This window comes from Podarcis tiliguerta, assembly GCF_965153285.1.
Source record: "Podarcis tiliguerta genome assembly, chromosome: 2".
NCBI lineage: Eukaryota > Metazoa > Chordata > Lepidosauria > Squamata > Lacertidae > Podarcis > Podarcis tiliguerta.
Window position 1 is genome coordinate 36,452,396 of NC_139535.1, and position 14,966 is coordinate 36,467,361.

The 14,966-nt window shown below is 41.6% G+C and overlaps 1 protein-coding gene across 4 annotated transcripts in view; it reads right to left on the reverse strand.

Moving 5' to 3' along the window:
* Positions 1 to 14,966, reverse strand: part of TMCC1 (transmembrane and coiled-coil domain family 1) — a 107,246-nt gene that overhangs the window by 60,089 nt on the left and 32,191 nt on the right. Inside the window, exon 1 of one of the 4 annotated variants that reach the window (XM_083429046.1) lies at positions 3,455 to 3,982. The exons of the other annotated variants lie outside the window; for them this stretch is intronic. Within the exon in view, the coding sequence (XP_083285172.1) occupies positions 3,455 to 3,493 (39 nt within the window). The 5' untranslated portion in view covers positions 3,494 to 3,982. Of the gene's footprint in view, positions 1 to 3,454; positions 3,983 to 14,966 lie in introns of those variants that run through there. 4 annotated transcript variants of the gene reach the window in all.

Below are 14,966 nucleotides of genomic sequence, written 5' to 3' on the forward strand. Positions count from 1 at the left end.
ATGAACTGTTCTAGTTATTAAAGCAATTTCCATGAGCTCTCTAAGGCCATTTTAAACTTTAGACTGACCCCCCCATCCCGCCTTCACCCAAAGTTTGAGATTATTTTTCTGGACAGCTTTCAGTAGCCCTTGAGTAACTTCATTTTTTTAAAACTCTGTTATAAAAATAATTGACTGTTTTGTATACAAATGCTGAATCGTATTAATATACTAAGAAATATACCTGACTTCCTGGGAGCTTAAACACAGTTAAGCAATTTGGAGCATTACTTCTGTAGTCCAACTTGTTTTCATGATATAAAAGTAGTAAGAACTAATTGGGGGAAGGGGGTGATATCACTGATCAGAAGTTAAGCAAATTTAATTTATACTCATATTGCAAATTCATTATTCCCATCTTCACTTTTCTGAATTTGTCTGTAACTGGAAGTACAGTGGTACCTTGGGTTACAGACGCTTCAGGTTACAGACTCCGCTAACCCAGAAATAGTACCTTGAGTTAAGAACTTTGCTTCAGGATGAGAACAGAAATGGTGCGGTGGCAGCGCGGCAGCAGTAGGAGGAGGCCCCATTAGCTAAAGTGATACCTCAGGTTAAGAACAGTTTCAGGTTAAGAACGGACCTCAAGAACAAATTAAGTTCTTAACCCGAGGTACCACTGTAGTAAGCTCTAACATTGTTGATGAAAGGAACAAAGATGTATTTTCTCTGAAGAGCTATTTTGGCTACCTAGTAACACTCATTTACTATAACTGAAGTTTAGATACTGTGAGTGTCCTGGATATTAACGCTGATATAAAGCAATATCCTGCATAACTCCATTAAAATAGAGCACGCAGGCTTCCAAGTGATGCAGTATTCTTTATCAGAGTATAAAGAAAATGTATGTTAGTCTCAGGCACACATAGTATCTCCTTCATATGTAGTTATTAGATATCATATCTATAAGAGGTTAAACTTTTGAGTTCATTGTCTGAACATAGTATAAACTACGTTTTTAAAAAAGGATAGTAATACTCCATTTCAGATAGACCTCTGTAATTGTCTACCAGGTGTTCTACTGCAATTGAATTAACACCACCAACTGAAGAATACCAAGAGATATAAATGTGTGACCAATGCCTTTTCCACATGGGGTGTATTCACACAGTAAGTACATTATATTCATGTAGCGATGATGTTTTTTCAGCCACATTTTGCCAGTCTGTTCACACAATGCAACTAACTGTGATTAAACTGTTAACTTAAGACTAATGGGAGGTAAGGCAAAAAGAGTGCTACGCTAGAAAGGCCATACATGTAGCCATATCCTATTAGTAGCATTATAGTATTTTTCCTACTGCAAAATATTTCTCGGCTACCAGGAGAGTTGCTGTTGAAAGTGTTAATAACTATGCTCAAATTACTGACGCTGGTATAGTTGATGGTATGCTATAAGGGATAATTAGGTGCAACTGATTGTGTACATTCCTATGATCAGAGAACCTTTGAGCACTGAGATGTTCTCCCAGGCACTCTTGCATTAGGTTGGAACTGCTGCATTACCACATTATTAGCAGCAAAGTCTTGCCCTGACACAGACTCAGGAAGGCAATATGATCTACTCCATACTGTATCATATGAACAGGGCACAAGGCTCTTGTACCTTGCAATAACTGCAGACTGTAGATTCAATGTACATGTGAAATTCATTCACAGGGAAAATGCATTCCAAATTTGAAGAATCCTCAAACACTACCACTTACAAATCAGGAGGAGCAACCCTCAGATACCATCCAACTCACCACCCACCCATAGAAGCCCAAATTGTTTATGCACCAAAATCTGTGGGGGTGGGGATCCATGGAGAGTGATAATGGGTATAGAATACATGACAGAAATGCATGTGTTCTGTACCCATTGAGAAATGCAGTTTAGGTTGTTTTAAAAAGCAAGTTTTTAGCCCTTATGACTGCACAGTATGGGGAACCATAATACTGGGATCAAATTATATAGAACCTTAAGGCCACAAACTGGCCTCCCTTGACTTAATGTAAGATTCAGAAGTCAGTGAGAATAGGTTTCTTTTCTGGAAGAACATAGCTACAGAAAGCATGTGAAGTCATTGCATGCCATTTTTTTTTAATTTAACAACAGTAGAGTCTTCATACAACTATTTGAACACACCCACTTCACATTCCCAATAGTGCTCAAACAATGATAATCAGATTTTACAGCTTATTTCAGATGAGTGAGTGGACCTAGGCATAAACCAATTTTAACTATTTCAATGATACTGCTTATTTCCCTTTGTAACAACACTTGGAAGAAAGGTTCGGCATTGATATGATCTATATGCTCAGATCCTCAGCATACTTTCTGGGATTACTTGCAAGTAAATAATTTAGCACTGGGGAAATAAAGTCAGGCTGTGGGTGTGTGTGGACACATGCAAGGGGAGAAAAATGGGTCTGTTTCCACTTGCCAGCCCCCAATTTTTATATTGATATTTGATATGCTCATCGCTTTGCTATTTCAAAAATGCTGATGAACTCTGAAAAGGGTCAAATGGAATGCCAGTTCATTGCAACACCCTAAAGCTTCCCGATAGACTGTCTGCAGGGAGTGCATTTTGACCTAAATGGAGCATTCAGCTGCTGATCACTGCATTTAACACAAAAAAGAAAGCCTTTACAGGCATTTTGGTGAAAGAGGTACAGAATAAGGGTTTGTTTCATTTTTTTCCAATAAATCCAAACTGGGCTTGAGGCCCAAGGCCCTATAATTCAGATGATGTCCACAGTATTTGATTCATAACTAAATTCTGTCTTATCCAAAAGGTATTTAAGGCCCTCATTTTATTCAGCTTTTAACCTTTTCTGATTTTTTTTTTTTTTAAGAAAGCAACTAAAGGATAGGTTTACAGAATAAACTTCGGAAAAATACCAATTTTTCAAAAAGCCATCTTAACACACAAAAGAGATGGAAAATATTAAGCAGCAGAATTTCTTTAGAACAATTCCTTTGTTCTTCCTGACTAATACTTTTGAAGAGGCAGCAGCAGCTTCCCTCTGCTTTGCTAGGTGGTTATCAGTCAAATACTATCCTATGCAGAAAGTCCATGTGTTCCATTCCACCTTGCTTTTTCCACTGAGCTCATATTGTGGTATATTAATATGACTCTTGTTTCTTCTATATCACACAAGCATGCTAGATATTAAGTCAAAAGAGCAGCAGGCTCACCAAAGTCCGTAGCTCTGGATTTGCAGAGAGGGGAAAAAACCCTGTCTGCCAGTGGACAATTTGCTCTAAAAAACCTTTGTGTCTGTTAGAGGGAAGAACAAAAGGCAGAGCTGCTTCCTCTCATACACCAGACCCCCGCCCACCTCCTCCGTACAAGCAGAGATTTCTCTTCTACAAGAGAAATGTGATAATGAGGACAGTCCCACAGATCTTGATGGCAGAAGTAACCTACCTTTGATAGCTGCCTCCTGAGGCTGAAGCGCTGGACCATGGTCACCTTTTTTCTCCAGACAAAGCAATCCACCAGGGGAACGGGAAGGGAAAAGCAAAGAGCAAAGAAGACAGACTGACAGCTGTCTAAAACTGTGTCAAGCAACACATCCTGCAGACTACTAGACGGGCGAACTCCAAGGGGAACCCTCCCAGTCTTAAAACTTCAAATCAGTTCATTGTTCTTCCAAAAAAACGAGCTTGTGAAACATGCAGGCAAAGACAGCGGGGAATGAGAGGAGGGGCAGAATCCTGGAGCTGATCACCCTTGTGCCAAGCTTTTTTAACACTTCCTGTGAGTCAGCTGTGAAGGGTCCTGACAGATGGACCACCCCCCTCTCTAGATTCATTAGCTAAATGTTGCCGCGGAACCACCTGAGCCTTGGACGGGACTGACTCGCTGCTCTAGTTAATTCAGGGTGCGGTTAGCAGGCATGTGCCTGAAGTACCGGTAAGAGGGTAAACAGCCAAAACAATCCTCACTAAGATTTAAGCAGCCTCCCTCTTGTGGGTGTCAGCTTTATAAAAAACACATGCAAGATCTACTCTTCTGCCCTTGTTGCAAAATGCAGCCTAGCTTGCTCAAGCCTCAGAGGGTAGGTGGGGGTGGGGAGATAGATGGTTAACAATGGCTCAGAGGAAGCAAGACTCTCTCCTACTCTGGGCTCAGCAGCTGCAGGGCTGTGCCTAGTACTACTGGCTACACATTTCCTCTTATTCACATGCTGAGGTCTCACCTCTCTGAGCAATCATCAGGTACAACCACACATACTACAGCAATGACATCAACTTTGCTCAACTCCAAAGCAAATTAGAGGTGTTTGCTTTGCTTCAAGGGGCTAAAAAAAGCAGCAAATGATTAACAAGAAACTGAGGTCTGCTGCAGCACTCACAAGAGCCCAGACAGCATCACGCCAGAGAAAATATTTAAAGAGAATATTTTGCCACCAGCTTAAATCTTTTCACTCTGTTGCTTCAAATTGTACCTAACAAAAATCTCACTTGGAAAACTGAATTCAAGAACTGGAACTTTTGACTGATGTCTGTGCCCCACAACTCTGTCTGCCCTTGAAGAAGTAAGCATACCGTGACATTCGCACCACTTGCAAGTAGCAAATTGCTAGACCAGAGACTGCAGACAGAACAGCAGAATGAGGTGCAGGTTACATTTCCAACTACTACACCAGTGCATGTGCACGTCATCCAGAATTATTACAGCCTTTTTGGTTTTGCATGCACAGAGCACCCACATATAGTTCTGCAGCACTAGTTCAAGCAGGGTCATTTACTATGTGTTTGCTTAATAAGCCATCACACAATGGGGCCCAACCTAGTCTAGGCTTTAGGCACTGATGCAATACAAATAAAGGGTTTTCAAAGCTGGAGAGGATGACATCCTTAACTCATTCCCTGCCACCTCCAACATGTGTAGCTCAGAAGCTATGTTAAGAACCTCTGAATGGGTATGGAAGCTTATTACACGTGGTCCAAGAATCTGAAATCTTTTAACTGAAACACATTGCATGTTCTAGAAATCTAGAATGAAAACAGCAGGGACAAATCTTAAAATACGGCTGAACTGTGTAGCCATTGTGACCATGCTAACCACACTGATTGCAAAGCATACCAAAGATCAAATATTAACTCTTCCAGAGTACAGTGGTACCTCAGGTTAAGAACTTAATTCGTTCTGGAGGTCCGTTCTTAACCTGAAACTGTTCTTAACCTGAAGCACCACTTTAGCTTACGGGGCCTCCCGCTGCTGCCGTGCCGCCACAGCATGATTTCTTTTCTTATCCTGAAGCAAAGTTCTTAACCCGAGGTACTATTTCTGGGTTAGCAACCTGAAACGCCTGTAACCCGAGGTACCACTGTAATTTAACATCCCTGATGTTAAACACATGGAAACATTTTTACATGCATTTTCTATGGTCCCATCCCCCCACCCCAATGCTGTCTTTCCATTTGTGGAAGATTTTGTTTTAGTAAAGGGGTTTCTTCCCTCCTCCCACAAGTTTCCTCTTTCTCCTAAAGCTTCCTGTGTCACCTACCAGGCTGTTCAAAGGTCCAACATACTTTCTGGGTCAGATTTTGAAGTGTACAGGAGGATATAGAGGAGAGAGGGAATCAGAAAGAAAATACTCCTGCTGAATCAACAAGCCTTATTAGAAAACAGCAACACTGAAGAGAACCCTATATCTATTCACTCTTTTTCCATCAAACATCTTACTGTATCAGCCATGGAAGCTAACTTTGTTTTCCTTCTTGACATTCTTGCATAAAACTCGAGTTCATCATTAAGGTTGTTTCAAAGATATATTGGTGACAGCTTCTTACTCCATGTTAGATTTTGATACAATCCAAGTACATACAGTATAACTTGTTTTTTCTAAAAATCTTCACCATTGTCGATTGACCAGCTTCTTGCATTCATGATGCATCTGATCAGCTGAGTCACAGACAGGTCTGGCTCAAGCTTTTTCACCATTGGAGGCATCAAGGACTGCCATCCATTCATCTCCATCCACAACAGGAGAGCATCTAAGCTACTCTTACTTGGTGCAGAGAGCATAAGAGGAAGTTGCACTGCTTTGTGTGATGTAGGAATATCAAGTACCAACTCCAAACCTCTGCACACCAAAGGACTGAGGGGCACACACAATTTGCACAAGTTGACTGGGAAAGTAGCAGTTCTTTCACTTGTTTGAGATGCCTAGCATGAAGGGAAACATCAGACCCAGTCTGTCACACAAAGTACTTTTCTGCCTTGTATATCTGAAAAGAGGCAACTTCGCCTTCCTTTCATTCAAGTACCACACAACCAGCAAGGGGATTGATAGCTGTCTACAAAGTTTGACATTCTCCATTCTGCCCACTGTTGTGGGAACTTCATACCATGTCATGGTCAGGTTGGCACTGGACACGGAGGTCTTCACTTTCTCAAATTACCAGAGTATTATATGGTCAGTAACAAAACAGCACATAAAGTTGCCATCACTTCAGCTTTATATACTGTTATAAGAATTCTAAGGTCTCAAATATATAATAAATATTCATAAACACACACGTGTCTAAATATATAAACCATGTGTCTGAAATAGTAGAGGAGAACAATCCTTAAGCTATTTTGACGCTCCCCATTACCTCAAATATTCCTCTGCAGTAAGGGATGGAAATCCTTCCCCATAGTCTTTTCGCTTACAAATCCTGTCTTAAGGGTGTATTTGTGTATGAATAGGGTGAGCCTGTGACCTAGATTCAGGAACTAAAGTATTCACCATCACGAAAGAATGGCCAGGCTGTCCAGGTAATGCAATCAGTGACCATTATCAGGTATCCTGGCAGACAGGATTTCTGCTGTAGACTGCCTCCTATGATGTATGTATGATGATTTTGGGGTGGTCTTTGACTAAGGGGGTTGGGCAATGTCAAAAGTCTTTAAAGGTTCCTGCAAACTTTTGGCCAGGAGCTCTCCCTCCTTGGAAGGAGGGGAGGGAACTCTGTTGCAACAGAAAAATAAATATCTGCCTTGCTTTCCACTGAATCCTGCCTTCATCCATTTTTCTCTGACCGATTATGGAGTTGGGGAACTCAGCATCCCATGGGGAGTTGGGGAGCAAAAGTCAAACCCCGATTTTTAACTTTAGCAATGTCAAGAACACAAGTATTCCATGCTTTATTGCATGAAGTTGAATTACAATTTACTACTAACACATTTCGGGTATAATTCTCTTGCCTAACGCTCCATTGGGTTAACAGCTGCTGGAACAAGCAACTGTCTCCGCATTAACCTTTGAAGCAACAGAGAAGTAGTAAGTCCAGTATAACCTGTTTAACAATGCTTAACATTTTTCAACTATAGCTTGGGAAAGGACTGAATTCAAATGCTTGATAATTAGGTTTCACATTGTACTTGCTTGCATCATACAGGCAATCTTACCTCCGTGTATTTCATGATCCAAAGCAGAACTAAAGAAAAAATTCCGGAACTTTTCCCTTCCAACCTTTTTAACATTTGAACCCCCATGAAACCCAGGTCTATGCATATTTATGTGGAGGCACATCTCACTGTGTTCAGTGCAGCTTACTGCTGCACAGGATTACAGGCTTCAATCCACAGCCCGATTTACCTTTGAGAACTCTTACTTGCATACCTTATTTTCTTTTTTAAAAGACAGCTATAATATCATGAGAATGTTGCAAACATGAGCATTTAAACTATTTTAAACTTCTAAATCACTGTATTTTTCCATGTATAAGACTAGGTTTTTTTTACCAAAAAATTAAGTTTAAAATTGGGGCTTGTCTTATACACGGGTAGTGCTGAGGGGTGTTTTCTTAATTTGGAGTTCCCCAAAATAGGGGTTGTCTTATACACGGAAAAGTATGGTAAAGGTAAAGGTACCCCTGCCCGTATGGGTACGGGTAGGGTACGGGTAGGGTACCTTTACCTTTTTACCTCTGCCCGTACAGGCCAGTCGTATCCAACTCTAGGGTTGCGTGCTCATCTCGCTCTAGAGGCCGTGAGCCGGCGCCATCCGAAAACACTTCTGGGTCATGTGGCCAGCGTGACGAAGCTGCAGCTAGCGAGCCAGCACCAGCGCAGCACACGGAAACGCCGTTTACCTTCCCGCTATAAAGCGGTACCTATTTATCTACTTGCACTTAAGAGTGCTTTCGAACTGCTAGGTGGGCAGGAGCTGGGACCGAACAACGGGAGCTCACCCCGCCGCGGGAATTCGAACCGCCGACCATACAATCAGCAAGTCCTAGGCACTGAGGTTTTACCCACAGTGCCACTCGCGTCCCTTTAGGTTAGTGCATATATCTACTGTACAAATTAAGCTGCATTCTAACTGCTCCTGGACAAAGGGTTGTGTGGCCCAAACTGGGATGGCGGCAGTGTAAATCTTCGTTTTCTGCCCTTCCATCAACTCCCATGGGATGAATGTAATTCTGTCTGCATTTCTGGTGGTGTAAATTACTGCGGGCTCTGTGGACAGGACCAGGGAATGAAGGTAGTTCATTGCAGAGTTCCCTATTTGGTGACTCTTGCCTCAGGCAGGCCTTATGGCAGAGGTGAAGCCAGCCATGTCCACCTATTACTTACCTGACATTGTATGTGCATTCTGTTCCTTCTTTGCAGCGAGGCTTACATTCAGCACTGTTTAATTAGAGGTCCAAAGTGGAGCTGATCCCAGCTGGAAGTGCAGCTTGTACTTTGTGCTAAATATAAAGAACACCAATGGAAGCCCACTGCATTCCAGCAGACATGTGTCTATCTGGTGGATACATGTCAGTGACTGAAAGGTGGACACCTATAAAAACTGAGCTATGGAGGATGGTCAGTATTGGATCTTTACAGCTCTTTTCAGACTATGCCAGCCACTACAACTGATGGCAAATATGATTCCTCTGGTTCAATGGAACTGTCTTTGCTGAACCACTGAGATGGAATATCTTCCACATATTTTGTCCTATGTACTTTAAATCATGTTTTAAGTGTCTGGGTATTATTTTATTTGGATTTATTGGGATTACCCTCAAAAACCATCACCCCAAATAACTCTTATCTATTGTCAGGTACTGGCTTTGACTTATAAGGTGTATTTTTGCTCTGGCTGCTAAAAAGGATGAATGGAAACGTGTTTTCAGGGGTAGCTATAAATTATCATGGTGATACAGCAATTTGATTATAATTTGATTATTCATTTTATTGCTTTCTTAACCTTTGTTTTATTGCTTGTTCTTTATCCTTTATTCTGGCTTTGCAATGTTTGTATTTGCAAACGTTGATTTGTTGTGGGCCTTGAGCCTGTTTGAATTTTTGCAATGGCCTTTGACCACAGGTAATAAAAGTGTGACCTGACTGACCAGGTTGCCAGATTACATACAAGTATTCTGGGCAAGAAAAACACGTGTGCTTTTTCTAGTTTTACTCACTGTAAAAAGATATTTCATCACTGTAATATCGTCAAGTGTCTCCTTAGAAATATGAAAAGCATGGAATATGCCAAACACCCACTTGATTTTAATTTGGGTTGACAGGATTTTGCTTTTCCTTGTTTAATATAAAAATCACATCAAAACTAAGCACCATACAAAGAAAGAGATGCTATCCAAGTACAACTGAAAGGATGTAGAACAACCATCACTAGATGTGCAAAATTTCCAGAAATTGCGAAGCCTTTTCCCCCTTCCTCCCCTGCAAATAAAATAGAAATGTTGGGGTAAACTGGAAAGTAAGCAATACCTTTTGGCACCCTTTACAAGCCGAAAGCCACTTTGCTTCTTTAGGAATATAAAATCTATTATGGTGATTTTGTAGTGAGCACACTAGTTGAGCAAACACCCAAATGCTGATAGCCTTTGAAACAGCATTAGCTCAACAAGAAGAAAACATGCCTTTGGAAACCTAGCCCCAGTTCCTTATCAGCCACCTAGCTGCAAAGCCCCAGGCTTCTGTCATCTTCTAGCCATCGGTGCCCATTATAGAAAACAATGTTATTTCATTTCACAGTAAATAAACTGGAGCAGGGGTAGCCAACAAGGTACCCTTCAGATGTTTTGGACTACAGCTCCCATAATTCTTGACCAATGGTTCTGCTTGCATGAACTAGTTACTCATAACTTGGCTTGAACCTTGTTCTGTTCAACACTAAAGTTTGTTTACTTCTGTCTTCCAATTACATACACATCCTACTTATTCAGGATTACTATATACCACCACTGTACAGCAATTAACAGGCCCACACTATACATATATAAGGAATATATGAGAAATGAATTCACAGGGAGTGGGGATGTGAAGGAGAAGAATCACAATATGAAATCAACTGGGGGGGTCACTTCAAAGTATGGATCAAGGAGGCCAGATGGGCATCAACTATTAATGAATCAATCCTAACAGAAAAAGACTACAAACTCCATTTGTCATCTACCACTTTATGCCAAAACATTTTCAGGAGAACAACCTATAGTCCCTTCTGAAGTATTATTTCTTTTTCTTCCAGGTCCTGAGTGGTAGGCCTATTCTTGCTTACAGATATCACCTATATCCAAATCAGATATTCATCAATGGCAGCTGGCCACATAATGGAGATACAAATCCAGAAACTGTCCCTTCCAAAAAACCAGAGTGGTCACTCTGTTTTCCTATCTACTTTTGCTCGTTCACCTGCAAAATCTTGCTCTTTCCTTCAGTGTTGGGTTCATATTATTATTATTATTATCATCATTAATCACTTATCTCTGCATACACATGACCAGTTCATGCATCTGATAGTGGACTAGGGCAAAAGATTAAGATACCATGCTCTTTTTCATCAATTACAATACAGATTTACCCTTTTCAGAAACAGGGATCTCAGCCTTTCTTCTTCTAAAATCAGGGTACATATTAAACTTCAATTATCAAGATCCACTATATTACATATTTCTAAACTAGTTAGCTAGACATTACCATTACAGGTTTACAGAGAGGCACAGAGAGTATTTAAAAGGTTAATAGTTCAAGCTTCAGATAAATAAATTATACTTTTTAATAGGGCATTTAAGCTCTCATCAGCAGCCTGAGAAGGAAGAAGGGGAGCTAGACCAAGGAAATTGTGTCATTTGACAAGCACCTACCTAAATGCAGTGGGATGAGTTCAACATTGTATTCAGGGGATTGTTCTATCAGTGCAAGCATTTCTTCTGGATAGATGGAACTATCTCCCTTCACCCCCACAAGCTGCTCAGGGAGTTTTCCAGACTCTCCCAAACAAATTTGAGGAGGGTGTGGGGATGCACAGTTGAGGGAACTCCTGATGTGCTAGCAGGACTTGTTGTGATGGCTTCCACTAGGACAACTACTGGGTTGAATCTGGCCCAGGATGCACTGCTTTCAAATTAAGTGAAGATTCCAAAAGACTGATACAGTGGTACCTCTGGTTGCAAAAGGGATCCCTTCCGGAGGCCCATTCACAACATGAAGAGAGTGCAACCCACAGTGGCGCGTCTGCACATGCGCGGGTTGTGATTCACCACTTCTGCGCATGCGTGTGACGTCATTTTGCACTTATGCGTGAGCGGCAAAACCCAGAAGTAACCCTTTCCGGTACTTCCGGGTCGCCGCGGGACGTAACCTGAAAGAACGTAACATGAAGCGGATGTAACATGAGGTATGACTGTACAATGCTACATAGGTTTAATACCACAATACCCTCACAGTTATTCCTGAAACAGATTCCAAGTATTTTGATCCAGAAAGTCTTATTGGGTGTAAAATGAGCACACTTTATAAATAAAGCATTCACAGAGCATCAGCACACCATTTCTTAGCTCCATTTCTTTGAGTTCTTGACAACGAAATGCAGCAAGGCATTATTTTGAAACATGCTTTAGGCAGAATAACAAACCCACCACAGATTTCAATGACTCAGGCAATCAACATTCATGAAGCCTAAGGAGAGTGATAAAGACAGTAATGAGGCTTCTAATAATACCAGCAGCCTAAGGAAGACATATGCAACCAATATTTACAGACAGTCCATCTGAAGGTGCTTCCAGATAGTCTTCATGTTGCAAACAGGTTATTCAGATCCTCCCCACCCCCAAAATGAGGTGACAGAGTAGAAATTAAGCCTAGAACAGTTGCACTCATACACTATTGCAAAGGAGAGCAGAAGCAATGCAACACATTGAACAGTCCGAAGTTGGCTGCTGCTGCCTTCTGCTGTCCCCACTATCTTCTGCCACCCCTCCTCCTTAACCTGCAGGCGCTGTTTGGAGAGCCATCCATGCCACACTCTAAGGAAAGGGTCCCAGAAACAGTCTGGGCCTCTGTCCTTGCCAGAAAGTTAAACTTTCAATAGGATTTGCCAGTTGTCAGAAAGTAGAGGAGGCATGGGTGATGTCTAAGCCCACCTCATCTACAATTCCTTGCTCTTCCCTCAAAGTTGCATTGAGTCTAGAGGCCTGTTAGGAGTGTCACTAACTGCTTGCCTCTTGCAGCAGCAACACTCTTGTGGTGGCAGATACATAAGAGAAGGTCTGCTACATTAGAGCAAACACCTATCTACTTCAGGTGATTCCCGTTTCCCCCAGTGTCCTATGGGAAGCCCACAAGAAAAAAACAACCCTCTATTACTGCTTTCCCCCAGCAATTGGTATTCAGAGTCATGCTGCCTCTGATTCTTAAGGAAACAGCCACTGTGACAAGTAATCACATACACGATTAATCTGTGAATTTGTTGAAACCCCTTCTAAAGTCATTTAACTGACTGGTAATTCCATATTGACCTATGCAATCTCTGTATTTCTTCTTTGTGTCATGATTCTCCCACCAGCTCTGCATCTTAGGATGACTCTTGGTTTTGTATCAAGAATCAATCAAGGTTTCCGCTGCCGGAGGTGCCTGTTCTGCACATGCGCGTGGCACAGTAGAGTGCTTTTGCGCATGCGGGGAAACCTGAAAAAATACTTCTGGGTTTGCCGTGTTCACATCCTGAAGTTTACGTAATGTGAGGTACTACTTTATATATGTGAATTTAAGTTTCTTGCACCAATGCTTATCACCTTACACTTCCTTACATTGAACTGTATTTGCCATATTACTGCCTGTTCACTCATTTTGGAGAAATCCTTCTGGAGCTCTTCATAAGCCATTTTTTATCATCCTAAATTTGGTATCTTATGCAAATAAGCAAGTTAAAAAGTGACCACCCAAATACAGTGGAACCTTGACTTACATACACCTCATCTCACAGGTGTTCCAAGTTGTATTTGTGACAAACCCGGAAGTAAACACCGGGTTTGCCGCAATTCGCGCATGTGTAGAAACGGCTTCTGCCATCTGCGCATGCGCAAAAGCATGCTACCACTGAATGCGCATGCACACAAGACGCCTCTTCTAGCATCCCATTTCAACCAGCAGACGTATCTCTGGAACAGATTATGTCCGTAAGTAGAGGTTCCACTGTACAGATTCCTTGGCAATCCGACTTCTTCCTTCTGTTGTGAGAACTAATCACTGACTTCTACTCAGACTCTGCATACTATAGTTTAACCAGTTACTAATCCATAAAGGACTCATTGTCTTATTCCGCTACTAGTAAGTTGACCCAGGAACCCTTGCAAAGGCTTTTGTCAAGGGCTTTTCTGGAAGTCCAAGTACAGAAAGTCTTCAGCTCCAAACACCCCACTCAGATGTTTGTTGACTCTTTTAAAAGTACTTCAAAAGTTGGTGGTAAGACCAACACTGCCTAGGTAGTGGAGGGTGGGCAAACAGACGAGAAAACAATCCCTGTCTCACAGAGCATGATAGAACGCCAGCTTCCAATACACTTACAGTCTCGTGGTCCAAGTGGCAATCCAAATTGGCCATCTTTAGGACACAGGATGCTGTTAAATCACTAGTCTGAAGTGAACATGTATTATATAGACCTTGAATGTCTAATTTTTCTACATCCTGAATACAGAGTACACACAGATGCACACACTACAGTTAAGACAACTGAAATGTGGAGATAAACACACAACTGCCACCTTTTCTGTAGTGGCTTGCCATCTGTGCAATGTTCTCCCCAGGGAGGCTTGGCAAGCGCCTTCATTATACACCCTTAGGAGCCAGGCGAAAATGTGATTGACACCCTATATACTCTTTTAACTGTGTTTGTGGCAGGTGGTGGTGGGGAGTGGGGGTTATTGGTTTGTTTCTGTTCTTGCTTTTATAATGCCTTTTGTTGTTGTTTTTTATCTTGTATTTTTTTAGGCTATGAACCACCCTGAGATCTACAGATGAAGGGTAGTATACAAATTTTGTTGTTGTTAAGTCGTTTAGTCATGTCCGTCTCTTCGTGACCCCATGGACCAGAGCATGCCAGGCACTCCTGTCTTCCACTGCCTCCCGCAGTTTGGTCAAACTCATGTTAGTAGCTTTGAGAACACTGTCCAACCATCTCATCCTCTGTCATCCCCTTCTTGTGCCCTCCATCTTTCCCAATATCAGGGTCTTTTCCAGGGAGTCTTCTTTTCTCATGAGGTGGCCAAAGTATTGGAGTCTCAGCTTCACGATCTGTCCTTCCAGTGAGCACTCAGGGCTCATTTCCTTAAGAATGCGTAGGTTTGATCTTCTTGCAGTCCATAGGACTCTCAAGAGTCTCCTCCAGTACCATAATTCAAAAGCATCAATTCTTCGGCGATCAGCCTTCTTTATGGTCCAGCTCTTACTTCAATACATCACTACTGGGAAAACCATAGCTTTAACTATACGGACCTTTGTTGGCAAGGTGATGTCTCTGCTTTTTAAGATGCTGTCTAGGTTTATAATAATTGTCCATTTTATTATCATTTATAAAAAGCAACGGAAGTCCTTGTTAAATGTTACAAATTAATGCTGTATTAAATAAGAAAGCCGAGCAATTAAGTTACAGAAGTGGAAAACGCTCTACTTCACAAAATTTCAAAAACTACAAGAATCTTGAAAGAAGAAG